The sequence below is a fragment of the Rhipicephalus sanguineus genome, chromosome 10, assembly GCF_013339695.2.
Source record: "Rhipicephalus sanguineus isolate Rsan-2018 chromosome 10, BIME_Rsan_1.4, whole genome shotgun sequence".
Lineage (NCBI taxonomy): Eukaryota > Metazoa > Arthropoda > Arachnida > Ixodida > Ixodidae > Rhipicephalus > Rhipicephalus sanguineus.
This window is the reverse complement of record NC_051185.1, coordinates 20,001,951-20,028,602: the sequence shown is the minus strand read 5'-3', so window position 1 is coordinate 20,028,602 and position 26,652 is coordinate 20,001,951. Positions and strand designations below refer to the sequence as shown.

The 26,652-nt window shown below is 48.3% G+C and overlaps 1 protein-coding gene across 1 annotated transcript in view; it reads left to right on the top strand.

Annotated features, from left to right (window-relative positions):
• The window catches only part of LOC119407205 (uncharacterized), a 77,243-nt gene extending 68,872 nt beyond the window's left edge, over positions 1–8,371 (top strand). Inside the window, exons 23-25 of the mRNA XM_049419771.1 lie at positions 5,630–5,754; positions 7,780–7,824; positions 8,233–8,371. Coding sequence (XP_049275728.1) covers positions 5,630–5,754; positions 7,780–7,824; positions 8,233–8,345 — 283 coding nt within the window. The 3' untranslated portion in view covers positions 8,346–8,371. The remainder of the gene's footprint in view (positions 1–5,629; positions 5,755–7,779; positions 7,825–8,232) is intronic.
• Positions 8,372–26,652: the final 18,281 nt, after the last annotated feature.

Sequence of the window (26,652 nt, the reverse complement as noted above, 5' to 3'; positions counted from 1 at the left end):
GACTTGAGGCACCTACACCAACACAGTGAGTGCACCAACTGCCGTTTTTGTTTCTTCTGTCAATCATTTTTAGAATGTTTCAGGACACAGGACTGACAGGAAAGAGCGCCTTTCCTGTCAGTCACGGATCCATTTCTTCGGCGCGTTATTCATCGGCGATTTTTCCGCTCTTCATACTAGAAATGTCACGCCAATCCGCATGCGTCCTTCCCCTAGCGGAAATGTCACGAAACGCCTTATGATCTCGGAGGCTTTTGTTCTGACCATATCGGTTGTCCCGGCTTCTACCAAAACCCAATACCCAAGTGGCAGAGGCCAGGACAGGATAATGTAAAAGGCGGGTTAGCCCAGCGGTCCAAGCTTCTAAAGCATATTCTTAGAATACTTCGTTCTATGAAACGGAGACTGGGTACGATGGTGTGAGTTGGTGTTTTCTCCTGTATGTATAACTGACAGTGTTGTGCGGACCGCTGTGATTGGTTGGGTTTTGGAGGCAAGCTACAGAAAAAGCGCTAAGAAAGTAGTATCAAGGAACGTTAACTTGCGAAGCTTCGATGTGTGTCGTCGTGCTGCCTACACTCTCAAAAAGGAAAAAAAAAGAATATGTGCTACTCTTTTAAGTGAGTCATGGCTCGCCACGTATATGACTCTCTTTAAAGAGACGCGTTAACTCACTTTCGGGTCTCACGACTCTCCGACAGAATCTATTGATTTACTAAGAGAGCTCACATGTCTCTTTAAAGAGACTCACATACGTGGCAAGTCAGGGATCGCAAAAAAAGAGTTAAAGGACTATTTTTTGTCTTACAGTGTACTAGTTTCGGTGGCTGCCGCGTGTTTATTTAGCAAACGAATGTTAAATGCTGTTCATCTGTGGTAATAAAAAAATAAAACATGAAACATTTTTCTGTGTACGTCTTACGTCATGAATTTAGACTAATCTATATATTTTACCTCTTATTAGATAATGTCTTACATTACGGGCAGTCAAACGGGCCCGCGACGCAGCAGAGAGACTTGGTCTTTCTGTTCCGACGTGGGAGCGGCCAACAACGTGCTAGGGCGTGTTCCGAGGGACGAAAATAAAGTTTATTCATCCATCCATCCATAGAGTGAATTCAAATATTTTACATATGATGGGAAGGTCCTTGTCAAGAAATTGTGACATACATCTGTCTGTCTGTCTGTCTGTCTGTCTGTCTGTCTGTCTGTCTGTCTGTCTGTCTGTCTGTCTGTCTGTCTGTCTGTCTGTCTGTCTGTCTGTCTGTCTGTCTGTCTGTCTGTCGCCATTAGGGCTAAACTACATACTTCATTTTCGTGCACGCAGACAACTTCAATGTGCCTGAAGGTTTCAAAGAGAACTTGGTGGTGATGAGGCTTAAGACGGACAAACCCTACGGCCAGTACGTGGGCTCGTTCGAGCTGCAGGACTGTGCCGACGTCTGTCGCGACCGCGATGACTGCTTTGCCTTCTCGAGCTGCCTGGTCAGCAAGCAGTGCGTCATAAGCACGGAGGCCCGAAAGCCAGAGTTCGAAGAGACCGAGTCCCAGGCGGACTGCACCTTGTACACGAGTGAGTATTCCCAGCGCCAAAACATGGCTTATATTTTTTTATTTTTTATTTCATTACCCTCAGGGCCCGTGGGCATTACAGAGGGGAGTGGGCTACATTCGTAACATACAACATACTTTCAAACTCACAAAAGAAAAGGTGGGTTGCATAGATATCATGAAGGAAACTAACGATAAACTGCGCACTGTACAAGCACAAAACACAGCTCAATGAGAATACAAAGCATAAAAAGATCTTTTACAACAAAGAAAACAATGCAAGTGAAATAACGCTCAAGGTACTAATATACGTCTATGAACTAAAGAATCATTGCAACATATTGAGATATTAGCACGATCAAAAACGAAAAACAATAGGGCTACACAAAAAGGAATTGCATCGTCATCATCAACAGCGCACGTTTCTCTCGTTACTATTGGGCGCGTTAAGTTAGCGCACTCCGAACTCCAAAGGAACACGCTCGAATGCGCTCGAGTGCAACGCCTTCGAAGCTTAGCTTAACGTCGATTTCCGCCGACTGCTTTCGGGGGCACGAAAGCGTCACATGGCGAATGTTATGTTGCTTCTGCGGTAGGAACAAGTGGACGAGGAGAACGCCCTTCGTCGGAGTGAGAGAGTCGGAAACACGTCATTTCTTCGGAAGCCGTAACAGGCTCGAGCTCTTGCGCACGCCCTCGTGCACCGTCTCAGGGTTGGAGCGCGTAGAGCGCGTTCCGTAATCACGCACCGGAAGTCGCTTTTTAACCGTTAAGTTTACAAGAGCGCACTCCGCCGGCTCTAGAGCGCACTCGAGCTCTCTAACTTAACGCGCCCACTCTTGTGTTCCCGTGTTTGAACTATTTTACACCTCCATCATCCGCATCAGCCCCCTCCTCATGACCCCCATTGTACGGTACCAAACCGGATATTTGATTTAGTTCAACTCCCTACCTTTGCTTTCATGGCGAAAGCCTTTTAGATGCCTCATCAAACGCGAAAAGTGACCTTCCACGCCGGCGGCGGCGTCAACACTAAGTGATGCAAAAAAAAAAAAAGACATCATGTGTGATGACGTCATCGTGACGTCGCAGATTGCCACAATTTGTGACGCCATTATGACGCCATTATAATATCGCTAGGACGTCAACGTGACGTCACATCTTGGCCAAGTTAGGCCGATCCCGGAGGCGTTGTAAAACAATGCGAGATGCAGAAAGCTTGGAACGCCTGCGATCTCTGCGGCAGTGTAAAACCAAGCTAGGTGCACAAAGCTTTCCTGGGTGGGAGGTCAAGACAGACGATTGAGAAGGAAAAAAAAAGAAGGCTCTCGTCTCCAAGTCGTCTTAGACGAATGCAAATTGGACCGTGTGACGCTCATCTATCTATCTATCTATCTATCTATCTATCTATCTATCTATCTATCTATCTATCTATCTATCTATCTATCTATCTATCTATCTATCTATCTATCTATCTATCTATCTATCCATCTATCTATCTATCTATCTATCTATCTATCTATCTATCTATCTATCTATCTATCTATCTATCTATCTATCTATCTATCTATCTATCTATCTATCTATCTATCTATTTGTACGTATACACATGGTGACCACTTAACACAGAGTTGCACTGAAGATTGGCAGTGGCACTGAAGACAGTGATTCCACAGGCGACTAGTGCATCCCGGACTCGCGTGTCTAGGCTGCGCTGCACCGAACTGAAATGGGGGCAACCTGTAATTGTGCAACTGAAGACATCAATCTCGTTTTACGAGGGCAATGCGGGTTCGGTGAACGAACTTGAGCACACAGTGGCCTTCTTTTTGAGGCATCGGCAAAAACGCCTCTGCTTACGGAGCCGACAGTCTTGACAGCGCTCCTTTTCGACTGGACAATGGCCGTATCTTTCGCTGTAATGCGGGAACAACTTGCTGCTGTGAGTGACGTGTCGCGTGCTACGACGTTTTGTGAAACGCGGTAAGAGCTGGAACAAATTCGCACAATTGAAATGAGGTAGAGAGGTGGGCGAGTTGGAATTGATGCATATTGTAAATAAAAATCAGCGCAGACAAGACGGAACACAAGAATGGAAGGACACAGTACGAGCGCTGTCTAGCGCTCGTACTGTCTCTTTCTATTCTTGTGTTCCGTCTTGTTTGCGCTGATTTTTTACAAAAGCTTGCGTCGCGGCAGCGACGGCCGCGTTTCGATGGAGGCGAAATGCCAGAGCCCCGTGTACTGTGTGATGTCAGGGCGCGTTCAGAACCACAGGTGGTCGAAATTTCCGGAGCCCTCCGCTACAGTGTGCTTCATAATAATATCGTGGTTTTTGAACGTAAGGCCCCAGATATTATCATTATTATTTAGAAGCAGTTGGCGTTCTTAATAGACTTTGAACAATACTGCTTTTGCTACTGTACTATTCATTTTTTGACTCATCGTGGCTGACGCGAGATAGCCTAAGTCGATGTCATAACGAACGAAAGAACTAACTAACTAACTAACTAACTAACTAACTAACTAACTAACTAACTAACTAACTAACTAACTAACTAACTAACTAACTAACCGTAGCACTAGATTTCGTAATGAATAACCGGCGAGCCCAGCCTCACACAATGATTCGTCTTCCGGTCCTTTCACAGAGTCGTACGAGATGAACTTCGAAGAGCTGCCGGGCATCTGCTACTCGTCCGCGGCGACCAAGTACGTGACCGCGAGCCTGGCCTCGGAGTGCGCCGCCGCATGTATGAAGGAGAAGGAGTTCACGTGCAAGGCGTTCGACTTCTGCGCGACCCCGCGTGAAAGCGGACTCTCCTGCCGCCTCCAGGACAGGAGCATCCTGCAGGTCGACGACGCCAAGGGCCTCAACCGAAGCGGCGCGGAGAAGTGCAGTCACTACACGCGTGAGGACGACATTAATACTTAACCTAATAATGGCTACTACGGGGGTCAGTTGGTAGGACTTCATCTTATAACACGCTGCAAGGCATAAACTTTTCATTGAAGGCTCCCTGAGTGCCGCTATGGTTCCCTCTGGTCGATGGAGAATATGCGGGACCCCCCGAAAATGCACTGCCGAGGCAGCGACGTCAGAGCGCGTAAGCCTTAGCACTCCCGTGCCACAGTCCGGAAAGGATGCCCTCATCCTCTCCATTGCAACGGTCTCCTGACGAGGACCACAAAACTATGCGTGTGTTTTTAGTTCCTGAATCCCGTATTCCTGGTCAATATCTGGCAGCGCGTTGTAAGATGAAGTTAATACGCAGCGTCATTTGCCAACTTCCCCGCAATTTTCGTGACTAAGCTATCGTGACGCATTTTCCCAAGGAATACTTGTGGTTCCATAGGTTTGAACAAAATGTCACCTAACGCTACATTTAGGTCATTTGCGAAGGGGATTTGACGTCAGGTTTCGAAAAACTTATCGATACTGATTTCCGCAATGACTGAAATCTGGAGGCCGATTCTGAAATACTATAGTTTTCGTTCCACGGATGATGTTTGAACTCACAGTGACCGCATGGGGTACACCACAAGAAAAAAAATGCTTGAGAGCGGTCCCACCTCTGTAGCTTGCCCGAACAAAGTGCTATTAATTGCAATAGGCGAGAAAATGGGAGAGCACTACTTACCAAAGTCACAAAACTTTATTCCGCGTGAAGCCGCGGGCCGCGTGTTTGAGACCCCTGCTATAGCTCATACGCTGTAGAGAGAGAGCGCGCGCTAATTTATTAGAAGAAGGCAGAGATGTCAGCCTGAGCTTGTGCGCTCTGACCTGCTACTTTGCGCAGCACTATATCGCATACGCTACAGCGCATGCCAAAAGTGAGTGCACAAATGGTGGACGATATGTGAACGGCGATATCCTAGCATACCATGGCACAGTCTACGAGTGAACGCGTCAAAACATGAGTGTGTTCTGGTCAATCGATGTCGCAGGCAAGCACATCAACGACTACCGCAAGGAGCGTAGGCTCCGCCTGCTGGGCACCCCACGCACGGTGATTAAGAAGGTGTCGGAGGCCGAATGTGCCCGCGAGTGTTGGGAGGCCACCTTCCGTTGCGAAAGATTCGACCACTGCGCGGGCAAGCAGGAATTTGGAAAGGGTGACTGCCTGCTCTTCGACGGCGACAAGGGACCCTACGGGACCGCCATGTCTCCCATCTGCAACTCCTACACGTACACGGGAAAATGTGAGTGAAGACTACACGACACACGCCGTGGCACCCTATAGCGGATTAGGTGTTACGCTGCCACGCTCGAGGACGCGGGTTCGATTCCCAGCTACGGCGGCCGCATTTAGGTTGAGGCTAAATGCAAAAACACCCGTGTACTTAGACTTAGGCGCACTTCAAAGAATTCCAGTTGGTCAAAACTAACCCGGAGTATACCCCACTAAGGTGTCACATCATAATCACATCGTGGTTTTGGCGCGTAGTACTGCGTAATTTTAGGGTGCTCGATTGTTGACCCGAAGGTCGCGGGATCGAATGCCGGCCGCCGCTGCCGCATTTCTAGTCAGGCGAATTGCTAGAGGCCCGTGTACTTTGATTTAGGTGCATGTTAAAGAACCCTAAGTGGTCGAAATTGCTGGACCCCTCAACTACAGCATCCCTAATAATGATATCGTGGTTTTTGGATGTGAAACCCCAACAATTATTATTGAAAAACTACGGAATTAAAAACTTTAAAGACCGCTCGATATTTCCTTGCCTTCCCGGCCTTAAATTGTTTGATATGAATATGTTTAGAATTAAAAAAAAAGGAAAGGGAGTTCGGATGGCTTAGCGAACAAACACGAGTCAAAATATGTTTTAAAAACGGGTCAGTTGTTTTTTTAGAATATTTGGTGTACGTCTAGGTCTGACCGAGATACGTGTTGTTGAAATGATAATTAACCAAGCAATCCTCCTAAGAATGTTTTAGGTTACTCGGACGCGAATCTGGTTTGCTATACTGCACCGGAAAAATGAGACAAAGATGAGATACAGAGTACCAGTTGTGCTCACAGTTGAAGGCGCGCACTAAATCTACGATAGCGGAGACCTCTTTGACTTACCCTTACTGTAGACTGGTACTCCAACTCTCCGTGAGATGACAAAGGGTATTTCAACCTCAAACCTGGTACGTTTTACGAATGGCCGATTACCAGCTGTCAACAATTACCAGTTATTAACAGCTACTGGCTAAACGAAGATGTTACTACATGCCTCTTTGTTTTTGCATCTTGGGGCTTCTGAAAGGCGGGACCATGAAGGGTATAAAAGCAGAATGGATCAACACAGGAAGTGACGTAGCTCTTCCCCTTATAAACGGGTGGCGGTCTTGAAGGAACTTTCTCTTATAATAATATCTGGGGTTTAACGTCCCAAAACCACGATATGATTATGAGAGACTCCATAGTGGAGTGCTACGGAAATTTCGACCACCTGGGGTTCTTTAACGTGCGCCTAAATCTAAGCACACGGGCCTCAAACAATTTCGCCTCCATCGAAAATGCAGCCGCCGGGATTCGATCCCGCGACCATCGGGTCAGCAGTCGAGCGCCATAACAACTAAACCACCATGGCGGGGCGGGAACTTTCTCTTGGCACAGAAGGATTACTGGCCGCATTATCATATTTGATTGATTGATTGATTGATTGATTGATTGATTGATTGATTGATTGATTGATTGATTGATTGATTGATTGATTGATTGATTGATTGATTGATTGATTGATTGATTGTTATCCTCTTAGTTTATATAGCTTTAGTTTGTAACTATAATATTAGAAGTAAATTAGACCGCAAGGCAATGAGGTTCTGAAGAAACATCTGACAACGAGTTTTAATGGTTTTGAAATTATTTATGCTTTGAGATGAACTCATTTAAAACTATTTCGCAAGCATGTTTGCTGCACCCCTACCCGATTGCTGTTTTCACGATAGTGAGCAGTTATAGCGACATATCCGCAAAGAGAAGGATTTTTAACACCTCATTCGCATCCACTTCTCTGCCTTCCTTTCAACAAGGTGTCTGTAATATCTGCCGGTTAAAGTTATCAAGAACCTCGAAGCCAGTGGAACAGTGAATCAATAACCCTTATAATTCCTGCATCACATCGAACAGGCAAATTTCGTTACAAGAGATAAACGGCGAGGTAGTTCTAGTGCGTTTGTTAAGATTAACCTGCCTTCTTCGTTAAGTATAACATCCATGCTTCCTTCCTCTACAGACAACGACCCGGTAGCAAGAGCGCCTCAGGCATTCCACAGCAGTGGTAAGTTTTAAGAAGGTTCATTTACCTAAATTTTCTAATTAGTCACAGTTCACATTCGGGGTCGCGCCCCTGTCCTGTCCCTTCTTAGTTTCTTCTTCTTTTTCTTTCTGTGCTTACACGGTCTGTAAGACCACTATGGTGCAGTAAAGGGACCGACAACCGATTTTGATGGCACCCGTTTTGTTTAGTGCAATGGAAAACTTACCGGTCAGAGTGTCTAATCACGCAGTGGTAACGCGGAAAACGCCGTGAAACATTCGTAATTAAGATGTTTCGATATGCGGCGACTATAAGAAGTCGCGCACACAACCCACGCTACAAACAGTTGGAGAAAGGCGCGACAGCTGTTCGTGCCTGTGCGCTGCGAATCGACAGGTCAATGAATTTCTCGCCTTTGCCTTCTTGCAGCGAAAGCCACCGGCCTGTCTTTCTTCATGGTATTCCTGGGCGTCGGCATCGCAATCGCGGCTCTGTTCGCCTACGGCTTCTACAAGACCAGACGGGCAAGCCCACAAGAATGAGGAAAAATGAATAATAAATATAATATTTATTTATGCCAATGTCACTCTACTTTGCACCACAAGCCAGCGTCGAATGCCTGCCACGGAGGTCACATTTCGATGGAGGAGAAATGCAAAAGCAGCCCCGTACTTGGGTGCACGGTAAGGAGCAGAAGCTGGTCCACCTAATTGACGAGTGCCCCATTACCGCGTGCATTCTAAACCTGTATCATTGTTTTAGCACGTAAAACACCAGAACCACATTTTCAACAAAAGACACAGAGCGCGTAATGATCCGTGCTTTAAAGCCATGCGAAGAATAAGAGAATTCTCACAGTTTTTGTCTACCGGTAAGCGAAAGCAGCGAAGTCCCGGCGAAGCCACGACGACGTTGGTGATGGCGGCACATCTGTACGGAACGCGGCAATCCTTGCTGTGGCAGCTGGAACCATGGGTGGCGGCTCCCAGAAAGAGCTCTCCGAGTGTGTCACTTTTACCCGCTTGACCACAGTTTGATCGTGACCGTCTTTCCATGTCCCGCGGCGACCAGCGGCTTCCGTTTCGTGCGATCCGTTTATCATTCCCTAAGGGCCCGCTCACGCTAGCGGCACGGCAGCTCGCCGTTTGCCGTTTTCCGTTCTCAGGCTGCCGTGCGCAAGCGATTTCGTTCGCGCACGTCAGCCGTTGTTTGCCGTTGGAAGAATGGGTCCGAGGCCCATTTTCTTGCCGTTCGCCGTCTGCCGCAGAGGGACGTGGCCAATCAGCGACGGAGGGGCGGTTGCCATGACTACGGCGCACCGCGTCGTCTGCTTTCGGCTTTCCCCGTCGTCTGCGTCTGCCGCGGGACGCTTCGAGCTGCTTGCTTTTTTACTGCTCGTTGTTCACGCTAGAAGTGCGGATGTCGTCCGTGTCGTTGCCAGGCATGCTTCCGGCAGTCAATAGAGCCTTTTCGTCTGTCCAGCATAAAAAAAGCGTCGCGTACAATCCCCAAGCTGGCGCCAGGTCGAGTGGTGCCATCTATGGAGGATTAAAAATAACTAACAAACGCGTAATCTATGTCCTCCGAGCATTCGGAAGCGCCCTTCTCGACTCGCTAAGCCTACAGCATCAATTATTTGTGTATGGCTCTCAAAAACGAGGCCGAATCGGCACGAATACTTCGCTGTCGAAGCTTAAGGACACGAATCTAAAGCAAATGGAAGCATCAGTTCGGAGCTTACACGCTACAGAGCGCACAGCGGCCACTAGATAGATTCGATGTGGACGACAACCGCTTTTGGCAGTGCGGCCATGTTTTTCGGAGGCTCGCCGCCGAAGTTTGCCGTGCAAGTAGGACAGCTCTCGCGCGTGCGGCGACGGCCACGGCCACCTGGCCACGGCCACGGCCACCGCCGCGCGCCCCGATCCAGGTGGCCGTGCGACGGCGGACGTTGTGCGGCACCGCGCCGTTGCGGCAGGCTTGCCGCTAGCGTGAGCGGGCCCTAAACGCTTCGTCACTGGCTGCGACAGCGCCGCGCGCCGCCGTTATCAGCGGTATAAGCCGCTCGGAGCAGTTGGTGGCAAAAACAAAAAGTACAAAGAAGGTACGAAGCACGAGTTAAGCGGCGGAATAAGTTGACGGTGTCGAAGAAATGGTGGTCGTGGCGTCGCGAACTGCTCCCACGACAACTGTAGCGAATGAATGTGAAAACTTTATATAAAGTCCCGCGAGAGAGACAGAGAGAGAGAGACGCAACCTTATTTATTCCATTTTAAGGGAAAGGGGCTGCGAGAAGAGGGCGAGGGAGATTATACTACTCGCTGTAGGCCTCCTCTACCACCTCAGCCCACCTCAGGATAGCCTCCTAAAATGCGGGGTTGTAGCTGCGCATGGCAGCCTCCCATAGATCCTGACTACCTAAATATCTACCGTCTACGTAGGCTCGGGGGAGGGGAGTGATTCCTACACTACCACATAATGCGAAAGGAAGGGAATAGTCCGAGGGGCTCGTTTCCTGTATTATACACAACTAATAAAACCGACAGACAATTAAGCGAAGGAAAGCATAGCAGACATTATTTGTGGTTTCTTGAATATATGTAGTGGCCCCGCCACGGTGGTCTAGTGGTTATGGCGCTCGACTGCTGACCCGAAGGTCGCGGGATCGAATCCCGGCCACGGCGGCTGCATTTTCGACGGAGGCGAGAATGTTTGAGTCCCGTGTACTTAGATTTAGGTGATTTAGGACCCTGTCCCTTATGCAATAAGGGACCCTGTCCCTTATTGCATAAGGGACAGGGTCCCTTATGCAATAGCCTAAGACGACTCGAAGGCGAAAGCCATCTTCTTTCTCTTATCAATTGATTGTAATTGATCCACCCAACCAACTGCTCCAAAAGCTTTCTGACGTGTTTTTGCACTGCTTCAGGGTTCGGGGGCATTGAAAGCTTTCTGCACCTCTGCTTTGCAAGCTTTCTGCAATGCATATGGGATCGGCTCACCTTCGACCAAGCGACAAAGCTATGTGTTGATGTCATCATGTGACGTCGCATGTTTTGGTGATCTGTGACGTCATGGTGATGTCGTGCAATTTTTTTATCGTTTATGTTGATGCCGACACCGCCGACTGTCACTTTTCGCGTTTGATGAGGAATATGAGGCTTTCGCTCTAAAGAAACACGGAACTCATTCGGCTGAGAATCTCTTTAATAAACTCATTCAGCGCGTGCAAGCTTTGTGCGGAGAATGTGCTGATTGGGGGCGTATATGCAGAAATGCCTACACACATGCTCGCGCGAATTCTAATCTGCGAGCTTTCCTTCGGGACGAGTTCGATATAAACGAAACAACATGTGTAGTAGATGTAACCGACCTGATGCAATAGTGTCTCCATTCCGTGTACGAGTGACTTGAAGTGACCATAACAATGTAGTGTACTCATATGTTCTGCATTTTGTCCTCGAATCACCGATTTACACATTTAAGAAAGTATATAGCGTTTAGTACACGTGGTGTAGCAGTTTCGTGCTTTCCGTGAGCGCAATCAACGAGTTGGCCAAGTTAAACGTGTAAGCTAGGATACTGAAACATAGAAAAAAAAAGTCCAATCACCGCAAGACAAAACTGCGTAGAAGATTACGAAAAAGTAGGCTACAAACTCCACTAGTCGAACCAGACTCAACAGACCTACCACTTGTTGCAATGAAACACAAGAAGCTCACTGCAGCGTCACTTCAAATATTCCCTTCTCAACGTAACCATCTTGCCGCTTTTTCTTAAAGAAAAAGAAAGCTGAATAAACCGAACTACTTGAGAAACGAGTGTTCGGAACTCACACAGGGCTTAAACCAGCAAATCCGCGTTTATCGGAAGACATCGCACCTTCTGAGCCATGGTCGATCGCCATTGATTTGACCTTCGTTCTTAGCCTGAATTCCTCCCCGATCATGATACGCTATAGCTGTAACCTACAAAAAAAAAGAAAGAAAAGCACCACGTTTCTAACGCTCGCGTTACAGACTGATATTGTACGATGACCTATCTTCGTGTTATAACAATTGTGGCGGATCTCGGATTTTCGCTCCGCCATTGACACTACATCAGAGGCTGCAGTTGATTCACAGGCGGGTCGTCAGCACTTCATCAGAATCAATGCTCCAGTTGGAGGAGACCTCGGGCTTGGAAGATGTAACCGTGGGAGCTGGACTATCGGGCTGGCTACCGGTGTTTTTGCTCTGCTGCTTTTGTTGTCGCTGCTGTCGCTGTTGATGCGGCTGTTGCTGCTGCTGTTGTGGCTGTGGCTGTGACCGTTGCTGTGGTTTCTGCTGTGGCTGCGACTGCGGCTGCTGCTTCTCCAACTGCTCTCGTTTTTGCTTCTCTTCCCGCTGTTTCTCGTTGTAGTAGGCCTCCAGTAGCACGGAGAGCTTCTGCGCGATCATTTCCGCCATCTTGGTTGAAGCGGCCTCCTGAAAAGTAGAGTCGGACGAACGGCTACGCATCTGGGTTGGTTGGTTCGTGATTACGAGTACAAAAGCAGCGTTAAGACGACAGGACAAAGAAAGCACACAAATCACGGCGCTGACTAACAGCCAAATGTATTTTATTCTTCAAGTCAGCATATATATATATATATATATATATACTCCTCCACTATCTATATGAAACAATAGAAAAACAAAAAATGAAGACTCAGCCTGTGCAGAGGCAATAAACAGACCGAGTCTTCATTTTTTCTGTTGTTTCATCGAGATAGTGGTGGAGTATATATGTGCTGACTGGAAGAATAAAACGTCTTCTTGGCGGTGAATGTAGGCCACGCTGCAAGGTCTATGTGACGGCTCGGATGCCGCTGACAACTATTACATGAAAAAGGCCTCACCCCGTGCAATGAAATGTACGTCTAAAATGCTAAAGCGTTCTTTCAGTGCCGATGGCCGTAGTGGATGTCGTTATTTGCACGCTTGGCAGTGGCCGAACAAAGTACAATCAGCTGCAAAAGTTTACGGACCACGCGCTAACGCGTGGCCAACAGCTTCTTCGCGACATTTGCGCTACGTCAGCAGCGATCGACAGCAGCTCTACGCCACAGGCGCATCCCACCCTTAATCGATGGCCTGTCTATCTTTATTGGGCACAAATATGTTCTATCTTCCTCTATTTACCGCGACGCGCTCTTCGGTTGCCATGGCTACGTGCTTCTGTCTCAAAAGCAGAACATCAATGTAACCTATCAGTCGCCACCCTTCGCACTAATTGGTATCTGCCCAACAGCACACCACTCATCATTAAAGGGGGATGCCAAGTCTGCCCCTAAGCTTTTTTCAGTCAAACCTGTTTCGCCACTGTGTACTGACACGAAAATTTTCAGCTGTCGTTTTCTTTGAGTCAAATGAAAGGCCAGGCCCTAAAGAGCCTAGAAAAGGTAGTGCTAACCACGAATACACCCTGAAAGAGTATGTTTTTAAAGGTTAGTTTCGGTTCCCACTGTACCCTGACGTCACAACACAGTATGAGCTTCTTGTCACGTGCTCGCACAATATATAGTGACGTTTCCAAGGCTGCTCCGCACCGTGGCTCCGTTGGTGACGCACAAGCGGCCACCTTGGAAGTTTTGGTACCTGACGTCACCACAACTAGCCAGACTGCTGCGTGAAGTCACCAGATTTAGTACTGTAGCCTGACGTCAAGATAGTGTCGGTGTCGGTAGGTGCGCCATGGAAAAATTGACTTTAATATCAAAATAAAATATCTTAACATTTGCTGAGCTTCACACTTGCTCAGAGCCGTCTCTGCATACAGGACATTTTTATGGCAGAGCAAACTCGCCTTCGAAAAAAGGTGTCAGTACCCCTTTAAAGGGCAGGGTTAAGGTCATGCACGTTTTTGACGAAAACTGCGGCCGAGGACCCTTCTTTATATGTTGCGTTCCAAGAATTGTGCTTCCCTCTTTTATCCCCGAAAAAGATGGAGACCAAAGGCAGGCCGTTGTCAAAAGAACGTCATCGCTTGCACCTTCATTTTTTCACCCACTGCGAACCTCGTCTTCTTTCGGATTCGAGTAAAATTGAAGATGGGCGGGGGGGATAAGCTGATAATTTCTCCCCCCACCCTCCCCCATTGAAGAACGTTTAGCACGCCTATGAGAGTCAGTAACTACGAGGAAAACACCTATGGCGGAACCGCGGGCCCTTTTAGGGATGTACGAAAAGGCGCTGTTTCCTACGTGTCCACGTCTTTGTGTCTTATGTCCCCATGTGTTATGTGGCTATGTCTTATGTACGTGTAAGGAATTACGCTTACCGAGAGCACGAGAGCGTTCGTTGTTTTCCGAACAGATGCTGCACCTGAAAAGAGAGAGAGAGAGATCAAACGCGGAGAAGGAGATAGCCTATATACAGAAAAAACCAAAACTGTGCTTTGCACAGTCACTAAACCTTAAGATAGGTTTAAAGTTAAACAGCTTTCGTTTAGCACAACTTATAGAAATGGAGTAGCCGAGGCGATATAAACATCGACCTCTTTACAGCAGGCCTGTTAGAACATTACAAAAACTTTTGTTTACCGTATTTATTCGAATCTAAGCCGATGTTTTTTTTTTTTCGAAAAAACGGTGTGCGAAAGTGGGGGGGGGGGGGGGGGGGAGGAGGGGTCGGCTTAGATTCGAGTACAATGATTAAGGTTTTTTTTTTTTCTGCCCTTGCGAATTTCGGGGGTCGGCTTACAGTCGCGGCCGGCCTAGATCCGAGTAAATACGGTATATGGCCACTATATGCAGTTGTCTGTACAGAGGAGAACGCGAGCTCGGTGGTGGTGGTGGTGATGATGATGATGATGATGATGTGCCTTTAACTTTAAACATGGCTCATACCCACACTGGGGGATTGGCCAAGAATTGTTGATATGAAGTTTTAAAGTTATCGCTACCGAGTTAACACAAAAGACACGCAAACATAAAAAAGAACGAGTGCAATAATTATTTCTACATTCACTTGAAAAAAACCGACTGCTCGCGCTGCACAACCGTTCCCCGGCCACTCCGTATATATAGGCACTGGATCTTGACCTGCAATGTAGTGCCGCTGAGAGATTTCTCTTGTGTGTCGTTGAACAATAAAGATTCGCAGCGTGCACGAGCGGACTGCGGGTCTCTGTACCTAATCTTTCTCCTGTCTCTCATTGCCCATTAGCTGTGATTTTTGCTGTGGGAAACACCGGCACTCACTGCATGCTTCGCCCTTCCAGAGGTTTCACGTTAGTGGAGCTGAAACACCATTCCCTACATACTTCACCCCTCCCCAAATTTTTTATGTGTCCGTTTCTTTAGTTCTCATTTTCTCGTTATTGACTCACAGTTTTTTTTTTTCAATTATCACTCTGGCGATAATGGCATACGAGGACCTCTTATGTTATTGCATTCCAAGAACTGTTTACTTACCATCTATACTCCCGGAAAACCTGCGCATGCCTATGCTTACACAAGTAAGCTGTTTAATGGCTTCCCCTCAGCGCTCCCTCTGTAACCAAGAGGCAAAAAATCCGTAAACAGGGGGTGCGTGCTCGAGCCGACGTTTCGACAAGTGGACTTGCCTTCTTCAAGGCTGGAACTTGAAGAAATCTCGAAGAAGACAAGTCCACTTGCCTAAACGTCGACTCGAGCACCCACCCCATGTTCACGGATTTTTTCATCGCAAGCTTCCACCTTTCCCTTCCTGCCGTTTTTTTTTTTTTTTGTAATAAGGAGGAAACGATGGGTCCCTTCTATCTACCATGTCGCCAGTTCACGATTCCGAGAAAAAGAATGCTAGTACCACCGCTTCGAAAGCTTGGCCAGGAATTAACAGAATCGGTTATTCTTTCTCTTAGGGCCACTACTCTGAGATACAGCCACAGGGATGTTTTCTTCGCCATTCATGAACTTATCATTGAGACTAGAAGAATATCTTGCTAAATGCTGCCGGCCTTTAAATAATGCATTAGTTATAATTGACATAAATATCAATACATTATTTAAAGGGACACTAAAGTCATACAATAAATTAGTTTAGACCGATTAATTATACCCTGACAACATAGTGCCGATAATTTCACCCCCAGAGGTTTATCAATAGATGAGAAAATCAATGTAGAAAAGCTTGACTTAAATTTTCCGCCGAAATCTCCGATGGTGGTGTCACGGATTTCAACGCGTTCCTTTTTTTTTTTTTTTGCTACAGTGACTCAACGAAATTTCCTGAAACTTGGTATGTTAAGTCTCTGGCTCCTTCAGAAGACGATGTACTTTATTTTTTTACCGATTAGGAACTACGCAGTCCCTGGTAGATGCCGTCAAAATTTATGACGTCACGGTGACTGATGCGGTAGCTTCAAGGTGGTGTCGATACTCGCGTTTTCTTTTTTTTTTTTTCTTGCGCGTTTTCTCGCTTACCAGGCGTTTTCTCGCAGCGAGCATGGTGGTTTTGCTATCGTGATAGAGCAATTTATTAATATTGAAAAAAAAAGAGAGCAACATACAGCGATCAATAGACGAATTGAACCTTTGCGTAGTCAATATTTCCTAACTTAACCTCAGTGCGTCGCGTATGACTGCAGCCGATCACTTTGGTGAACGCACTACGATGGTAGACGGGTCGTTCGACGTGCCGCGTTCCAGAACCAACGTCAAAAGTATTACTTTTCTTTTCTCTAAATGAATACAACCAAAAACTCATTGCGCACACATTTCGAGCCTATGATGTCATTCTTTTTATGTCAAATGGAACATGACTGAATGCAGAATAATGAAGTATTTAATTACACGCTAATTACAATTAATTACTGAAACTCACACAGAACAACACATTACATCATTTTCTTTCTTGGAGTGTAATATGGATTACCTTGGAATTATGGTATGTGAATTTGACACATTCGTAGACAGTGCATCATAATTAGCGCCTGAAGGGGCTATAGCATCTATAAATGTTACCATGTAGAACTTAATGGGAAAAATCCGCCCACTACTCGGCCAATCCCCTGCACTGGGTGCGAGCCATGGTCAGGGGACATCAACAACAACAAGGATCGCCCGCTGCCTGTAGCTGTTGTTGTTGGGTGGCCGTGGAAGCTGGTGATGGCAGCTGTGGACATCGTGGCCGTTGTGTTGGTGATGCTCATAGTATGGCGGCTCCAAGGATTGATTGCGGGCATCATCGCAGCGGTCATGGTGATGGTGGCGACCTTTGCAGCAGCGGCGGTGGCAGTGGTGGTGGCGTTGGCCCTCGCCATGGCAGCGTTGCACGTCGTTGCAATGCTGGTCGCGGTGGCAGTGGTTGTGGTGGTGGCTGTGGCACTTGTTGGGATGGTGATCGATCCCCTAATCGCCTGAGCAACGTCCTCAAACCGGGGCAATGCGAGTGGCTACAGCCAGTCGTCCTTCAAGCACCGCTAAAATTCACTTACGTGTGTCATCACCGGCTACCCTGGAGTCGCCAACGACGTCCGAGTCGTCCGAGTCCGAGCTCTCGGAGACGCTGTCGCTGGACCCACGACCGCTCGCCGTTTCCTTCGCCCTGCAGGAAAAAAAACTTAGGTGATGGGAGCTATAAGTCACGAAGCTGCAGCGTCCTCAGCCAACGACGAATTGTGGCAGATTTTGATCTTCCTGTGACAATTACTGGGCTTTGAAAACCTCGATGTACAACGCCTTTACGCTCCTCCTCATGAAAAATTGTATGGCCTCGATCGTTCGCCAAACCCGCGCACTTCAAGCCAACGGGACAGTCGGCATAAGGAATTTTGTTTTACAAGATTAAAGCACTGTAAGGACATAAAACACTGTTTTCAAGCCATCACTGCAACATTCTGCGATGTTTAGATTCCAGCATGAGGTACTGATGGTCCCGCTTTCTGGCCAGATATTTCCCTAATTGAGCCAACGGAAACCTCCAATCGTACTTAAGAGAGGCACTTTAAGAACGCCGCCAATCGTACTTCAGATTAGGAGGGGCGGCGGCCGCCACCCCTCCTAATCACTTGAGGGGGGCAAGTCTGCCCCATGCAATTTGCTCAGTCGGAACCTGTCCCGCCATTGTTCAAAGTGCAGGGTTAAAGTCATGCATGTTTTTGACGGTAATGGCAGCCGAGGAGCCCTGATGTTGCATTTGGGCGGGAGGGCGGGGGGGGAGGGGGGAGGAGGTGTCATGTCGAAACTTGGCTCTCCTTAATGGAGAATCCCGCGCATGTCTACAATCTCACACCGACACATTTCATGTTGCACTCAAATAAATGCCAGAGAAGGCCAGCGCGCGTTATTATCTGCCCCGCACTTGAAAACTGCACTGCGGTCCGGGTTCTCTTGAGGAAATATTTCAGCCAGGACAAACAACGAAGGAATTGTACATGTTTAAGTCTAACTCAACGAGCTAATGCAGCATTATTTAGTTGACACAGTCCTGGCTGGAACCTTTTGCTCAACAGGCTCAATCCTGGACAGAGACGAACATTCCTCTAACTGCGATGCTTTCTTTTTCGAGAAGTCCACGTGGGTTTCCTGTCTAGCTTCGTGCTCCAGGCAGGGGCATTTCATTTTTTCCCCTTTCGTGATATTTCCTCTGCCCAGTGTCCCGTTGGCATCCGTAGAAATAATTTGGGGAGTTCAATTACAATTAGGGTTATTTGGACTAGTTGGTTGTTCATGATCGTAAAAAACAGCGCCAACACAACGTACGAACACAATGAGACATTCAGCGCTCGTATGTCTCCTTGTGTTCATCCGTTATGTTTGCGCCATTTTTTTAAGATCGACTTCAATTACGATCAAAGTTGTCTAAATAGAAAGGTGCGCACGCCGCGGGGCTGTTACTCACTTCCTGTGGTTCCTGAGGGCGGCGTCAGTCTTGGCAGTGTTCTCGCTGCTCTTCTCACAGCCAGCCTTCAGCGCTCGGCTCAGAAGCGCCACGCTCAAGTGAGGCACGTCGCACGGCCGTTCTCCCTGCCAGGCCAGGTAGCAGTGGACGTCCGCGTCCTTCACGGAAGTGGCGTCAGCGGCCACGACGTAGTCTAGCGTCAGCTGGTCCCCTTCTCCGAGCGCCTTGACGCCGCCGTTGCCCCGCACCCCGTTCCCGTAAAAGGAGCAGTCGTCTCCCAGCTTGACCCGCCTCGGGCCCGCGGTCTCCCTGACTTCGCACTCGACCGCGGCACCGCTGTCTACTCGCTTCACGATTCCTCTGACGCTGCGGTACACTAGAATGGATGGACGAGCCAGGAATGACGTCATCTTGGACACGGTGGACGTCGTCGTCGCTGGCGGATATGGCGGAGGTCTCATCTTCGGTGCGGACGTGTTTGCCGCGGAGACACCCTCGTCAGCCACGGCGCGGGCTGCACACCGAGCGTAGCTCCAGGGAAGCGCCTTCTTCTCGCTGCCTTTCGCTGACAACGACGAGTTCTGGTAGACTTCGGAGTCGTCGTCGTCGTCTTCATCGCTGTCGCGGACGCCAACGTCGCGAGGCCCTCTACTGGACCGTCTATGACCTTCCTTGCCGGACGGTTTACCGACGTCGTCGCGAGAAGGCGCACCAGGCGGCGAAGACGACACCGGCCGGATGAAAGTGACCCACCACTTGGCAGACGTGTTCTCCTTGAGGTTCAGCTCAGCGTCGAAGCGGACAAGGTCGCCGACAGCCAGGACCTCGCTGACGTCCTGGACGCTCTTCTCTATGGACTGCTCCAGGACGCCCACCCGGAAGAACGCCGCGGGCGCCGAGTGCGGACCCAGGCGGATGAAACCGTATTCGGACTTGAGGCGATCCACGACACCGTCGCAGCCCGTCAGTCCGCGCGACTTGTCGCTGTCGTCGCTGTACCAGTCCCTGTCAGAAAAATAAGAAGGGAGGAATGGAGGCGGGGGCGTACGTTGGAGCCCTCGGTCAGAATCAGAACCATATATTATACAGCAAATCAAGTTGTTACGGGCGTAGCTGCAGCCATAAATCTTGGACATCATTCTACATAAGCCTCTCTAAGTGGAAGATGTTACGATCATTTCACATCGGTAGTCCTGCTAAAACATATTTGCTAAAACGTTCCAGTTAATAAGTTAAAGGAACGACCTTGAGCGTTTCTTCTGCTTTTGCTAGACCTTCTTGCCGCTGTTATCTGTAAGTCACTCTTAAGCATCGTACGACAAAATATTCTCTACATAGAACAGCAACTATAAAGTCTTGCTAGGGGAACGTTCCATTCACTCGGTGTACAACCTGCGGAAGAAACTCAACAGTGCGCATATCCGATATTCGTGTTCCACTGAAGCTCTGTGTGCGCACACCTGCACGGCTTCGGCGAAGCCCATCCGGGAACTCCATGAACGTAGTGGAAGGCCGTGATGCGCCACCTGGCCGCGCCATTTCTGCGATCGTTGGGGATGGCGTCGAAGCGCACCACGTCGCCTACCTTGAACACGTCCGTCGCGTACCTGATGCGCCGGCCCAGATATCTGCAAGCAAACGTGAGTGCGCATGACAGGCATGTCTTTGGTTATCATCTTCTGGTTATACGTGCAGGTGCTCGGCTATTCAAACGCGATACTCGGAGCTCGGGGCTGCTGGCGGTGAAGGTAATGGTGATGTCATAGGCGTGCGCATGGAAGCGGGGGTGGGGGGGAGGGGGGAGGGGCAGGGAGGGGCGGCCGCCCTCCCTAGTCATCTAAAGAGGGGCGCCAATTCTGCCCCGTACGTTTACTCAGTTATGGCCACGCAAGTTTTTGACGATAATGGTGGCCGCAGGCCCCTGATGCCGCATAACAAGAACTGTTTACTTCCAATCTTCACTTCAGGAAAGCCAGAGACCAAAGGCAGGCCACTGTGAGAAGCACGGCATCGCTTCATTTTCGTTTTTGCATCCATTGAGGAGCTCGTTTTCTTTCGTACTGGTGAGGGCGAGAACGTTGGTGACACATGGTGACTGCATCCGGTAGACAACCGTTCAGTCTGTGGTTCTTGGTGGGCGCCGGCGGAGAGCTGCTTGCCATGGCTTCGTAAGGGGCAGAGAACTGGGCTGTGAATTCGTTTGTTCTTTTTCTCTCCATAATAAGATTGATTTAATGGTAGTAGACGAGGCATTACGCCAACTTAAGAAGAAGAAAAAAAAGGAAGCTTTTTCTTTTTTTGTCGAGCTTGGTGGCACACATCTCACCGCCCCGTTATAAATGGGGCTTCCATCCATCCAAAACACTGCACTCACTCGCCGCGCCGCGAGATGCGGCTGGAGCTGGCGGGCGCGAGTTGCGAATAACGCCCCTAGAGATCAAGGGCCTTTAGTTACGAAGGGCCTGCAGCGCTCCGCCGGCGTCACCGAGAGTCACAGACTGAACGCCTGTCTACCGGACGCAGTCACCGTTCCTCACCAATGCGCTCGCCCTCACCGTTAGTATCGTGTTCCAATCGCCGAGCACTGTACAGGGATACGTAAGGTGTTGTGGGAACACATCGGTTCTGTGGAAATTTTGTTGTATGAACTCTCCTGTTACGTGAACATTTCGTTTACGATACCGTGGTGCTGTGGTTGTCGGCAGCTGTGGTCGTCGGCAGCTCCGCGACGACAACTATCATGCAAATGGAGTAGCCTGCGCCATGCATAGTCACTAACCTCTCCTTAAGTACATTTAAAAAATATGGCAGATGAATCTCCGGTAACCACTATCAAGAAGTGCGAGATATCCGCGAAGTTACCTAATCAACATTGAACCTCTTCCACTAGTCGTTCCGGGCAGTCCAGGGGAAGCCCATTGGAGACAGGTATAGACAGGCTGGACTTGTCTTTACGTATATAGTTCTTCCTGGAACTTCGGTTTTATTTCTGTCACTGGCATTATCTTAGTTATTACCACGTACTAGTTTAACCAAGAAGCCACTCTAGACATTATAGATAGTTACCTGGCTTCGTCGTCCTTGAGGAAGCAGGCGCTCTCGCTCGGATACCTCTTGAAACGGACGAAGCCGTAGACTTCGCGTACTAACTCGATGATGCCTTCTTCGTCGTACATGGGCACCGACTGCCGGGCCGCCTCGGATTCGCCCAATGGAGGGAACTCCGAGAGTTCCCCTAAGGGCGGTGGCGATTGCTTGACGTCATTGGCGGCACCCCTCGACACAGGCCTGCGAAGACACCAGTGACGTCAAACGTGTATATTGCAGCAGGTCGGAGAGTCATACGGCCGAACCTCGTTATTTATTTATTTATTTATTTATTTATTTATTTATTTATTTATTTATTTATTTATTTATTTATTTATTTATTTATTTCATAATACCCCTAAAGGCCCCCGAAGGGGTATTACATAGGGCAACAGACACATAAAGCAAAGCGATGTACGTTTGCACAGTCTAAGACAAGATCATACAAAATAACTAAAGCGAGCTAAATTAATACACAAATAAAAAAGCAAGATACATTGGGTAAATGGAAATTAGAGGAGAGACAGAAGATTGACTAATGCAGGCATAAATTAACAAATACAGTATGCAAGGAAAAGAAGTAAAACGAAGTCTCGATCGGAAGATACGCAAGTTCACATTTGACAAATAAATTAATTTGAACCAGCAGCATCGGGATCATGAATTAGTTCGTTATATGGGATATTCGTTGTAACAGCAGATAAAAGTGGGCTCTCGAAAATCGGCAATCTGGTCCGCGAAAAAATCTGACATACAAAAACGCATTGTTCTAGGCTTCAAACCTACAGCAAGCGAAGTAATCCTGGTATTCTAAAGCGGGTAGCCAATTCTGCCCCACACCGTTATTCAGTAGGGCCTCTGACGTCATTCTTTAATGCGCAGGGCTACGCATGCTTTCTTTGACGATAATGGCGTCCGGGGAGACCTGATGTTGCATTCAAAGAACTGTTTACTTCGCATCTTTACCACCGGACAGGCAGGAACCAATGGCAGGCCGTTGCGAGAAGCGGGTCATCGCTTCATTTCCACTTTTTTGCGTGCACTGCGGAAATTGATTTTTTACGGATGCGACCAACGGTGGGAACGCCGCTGTTATGGAGACCCCTAAGCACTAATATGTTTAGCACTCATCCCGTCTTCTCCGTGCGGTGCGGCCATTTTTGGTGCTGCTAATACAGTCAAATGAAGACAGTTTTGACTTCAAGCAGATAAACGCATGTAGGACGACCCGGGTGACCATAGGCGTGCGCACAGGGGGGGCAGGGGGTGGCCGCCCCCCCCTAATCACCTAAGAGGGGGGGGGGCGCGAAATCTGCCCCGTACATTGACCTTTCTAGTCACCTAAGAGGGGGGGGGGGGGCGCAAAATCTGCCCCATACATTGACTTAGTAGGGTGGGGGGCGCTGCGATGAACCTTCCCCCCCCCCCCCCCCTTATGGGCAACCCTGCGCACGCCTATGCGGGTGACGCCTCTGCGGCAGACGTACACAAACCTTATTGTTCAGGAGGGTTTCGCAGAATACTTCACAGCGCAGCTAAAACGAAACAATAAAAAAATTATTAGTGGTTACCCCGCCGGAATTCGTTTACTACGAAGCTCCGCATTTAACGAAACCGCATGCGCTTGTTTGTTCCCAAATACGTCAAATTTATTTTTAGAGCGCGCTCTACTCTTCCCGGTACAAACCCAGAAAACGACTTCGTGCATCAATTTCCTTCTCGCACGTGCGTCGCCATAGAAACGGACATGCGCAGTGCCGGCTTTGTTCCCCCCTCCCGCGCATCGCTCTCCGTCGGTCGGCGAGAGCCGCCAGCCGGCGAGAGCGCGCGCCTCTTTGTTTGTTTGTTCGTTTGAATTTCAATATGCTACTCCGATAGGTCGTGGCACGTGCTCTAGTGCACTACAATGCTAGCAAGGGGACTATGTGAGCTTATCGCTCGCTGCTTACGGCTGTATGGTAAACTCGGGTACTTACATGACGATTTCTGCTGTGACGGGGATGTGAACCAAGCAACGGTGCTTAACGCCTCCGATGCGTTTGGAGACGGCGCCCGGGGTGGAATTCTCGCTTCAGAGATACCCTGAAGAAAAAAATTACATAAAAGATAAGGTTTGGCGATCATCGCAGCTAAGAATATGACAATAAAAAAAGGTACCTGCGAAAAACAAGAAATTATGACTCAGCAGTTCAGCGTTTCTTTGCAAAATAATAATAATAATAATAATAATAATATAATAATAATAATAATAATAATAATAATAATAATAATAATAATAATAATAATCTTTATTGCACAGAAAATGAAAGGGAATGGTGGTATAGGAGTACAGAGAAAGAGGGGGACCGTCTGCTTAAAACGCGCGTGTCACGGGTGTCCGGCTCGATTTTATTGGTGGCACGACCATAGGTCAACTATCTCTTCCAAGCATATCCGGTCGAGCACTTCTGGTTCTAAGCGTATTCATTAAAAGTCTTTTTAAAAAATAGAAATCGATACATAGGCGTGCGCAGGGTTCCCCATCGGGGGGGGGGGGGGGGCGAAGGTTCATCGCAGCGCCCCCCCACCCTACTAAGTCAATGTATGGGGCAGATTTTGCGCCCCCCCCCCACTCTTAGGTGACTAGAGGGGTCAATGTACGGGGCAGATTTTGCGCCCCCCTCTTAGGTGATTAGGGGGGGCGGCCGCCGCCCCTGCCCCCCCTGTGCGCACGCCTATGGGTTCAGAGTTATATCGCATACACAGGGGCGTAGCTAGGGGGGGTTGGGGGGTTCAAACCCCCCCCCTCCCAAAATTTTTCAGTTTTGCTTGCGTATATATCAGGGGCGTAGCCAGAAATTTTTTTCGGGGGGGGGGGGGGGGGTTCAACCATACCTTATGTATGTTCGTGCGTTTGTATGTGCGCGTATATATATACGCAAGCAAAACTGAAAATTTTCGGGGGGGTTTGAACCCCCCAACCCCCCCCCCCCCTGGCTACGCCCCTGGTATATATACACGCGCACATACAAACGCACGTACGAACATACATAAAGTATGGTTGAACCCCCCCGAAAAAAATTTCTGGCTACGCCCCTACGCCCCTGCGGATACATATATGATATCGGAGCACAAGCTTACTTAAGATAAGGGCCAATTAAATGTCAGGATAATTAATGAGGATTAACTAATCGAGTTCATTGAAAGGTTGTGGGCAGCTAGAGTCGTTGCGGCATCTCTCAGAGCAGATCTCAACCACGCGCTTCTTCCCGCGATCGACCTTCGGGTCAGCAGTCGAGCGCCATAACCTTTAGACCACCGCGGCAGGTGGTTATTTTATGCCTAAGCCTATACTCACTACCTTATAGGTTTTGAAATAATGGATCGATTGTTCGACGCTGGCAGAAATAGTGGGGCGGCGTGCGACTTACGACGGCTGCAGGTTACAAGGCGAGAATGCGTGGTCCGCAATTTGACGGAAAGTTCCGCGCGATGATCCACGCTCCTTCGACGTTGACGCGTTGGCGTTCACTCGTATACGTTCGGCGAACGGTACAGAAGACTTCAGGTCACCAGAATATCCAGACGACGCAAGGCATTCGCGTGAACGGCAGCGAATTGGCTGAATGTGTTTCTTATACTGCCAGCGGGTTTCTTGCCTGGTAAAAATTGCAATGGCGGTCGCCAATCTTGGCTCTTACGTATACTTGCGCGTACTGCCGAGCATGCCTGGTGGGCTCCTATTGGATCGTGGTGGCGTCACGAGGTGGTGTCGGCAGTGGGCAGGCAAATATGCTTTAAACTCCTTCGATTCGTTGAAATATCTCGCAGGTTTTCAAATCCAGGTAATACAAAAAAATTACAATACTGAGTTTGGTCCCCCAGTTCACACTGCCAGGTGGGCAAAGCAGCTGTGCTCAGTGTGCCCCTATTCTATCGCTGAAATAATTTGTATTTTGTACGCCTGAATGAAGAAAATATATCGATGTCAGGAGGGGGTTGGGGGGAGAGGGCGAACCTTCTAGAATAAAGGATTGCACTTGCAGTCATTGCAATGCACAGGCACATGGCTTCTATAACCATTTTTTACGTTGTAAGCATGCCGACTGGCTCGGTCGTTGAAACATTGGCCTGTTTGTCGTACGCTATATACAGTAAAACTCGATCTAACGATACCCGATTTCACGAACTTCTCGATCTAACGAAATGCGATTTTACGAAATTCTCTATCTAACTAAAAATTGTCCATTCCCCGGCAGGTACCCATAAGGTTGAATGTTGTCATCGACTCGAATTAACGAAACTTTCATGGCACTGAACTCGATTTAACGAAGTTTTTCCAGAAATAAATGAGCAAAAACACAGTGATTTCTTTGTAATCTTAATACGGACGGCTTTTCTTCGAACGTGCGCTGTAACGCTATCGCACTAAAACATCTAGCCACTCTAGTGACGACACTAGTTTTATTTTGACGAGGCTGCACGCAGCACTGGGTAGCGCTTTTACACATCAAATGGCGCTGGGTGGTACTAGTTTCTTGTCTCTGCAAATACTCCCACAGGAACACGGTGTTTTCTTTCGTTATTTAATGGTTTATGCGACAGATGGCACTGATCGTATCCTTGGAACTTTCTTGCTCTGCCTGCTCGCACAATAACTGCATTCGATGTCCCTAGCTGTCTTTGAATATCGGCAGCTTGTTGTGACCATCTACGTCGCCTGTAACGCCCGGACATAGGAGAAATTCATGCCCTGGCTGCCCTCGTGGACTTTTCACACACGCAGGCGTTTATTAGTGGGAAATGAAATGCCGCGGTAGCTCGCAGGCGACGCTACGTTACAAGTGTAGATTTAGCAGGACCGAAAAATTCCTTCCTCGATTTTACGAACTTCCCGATTTAACGAAGTAATTCGAGAGCCCGCATCACTTCGTTATAT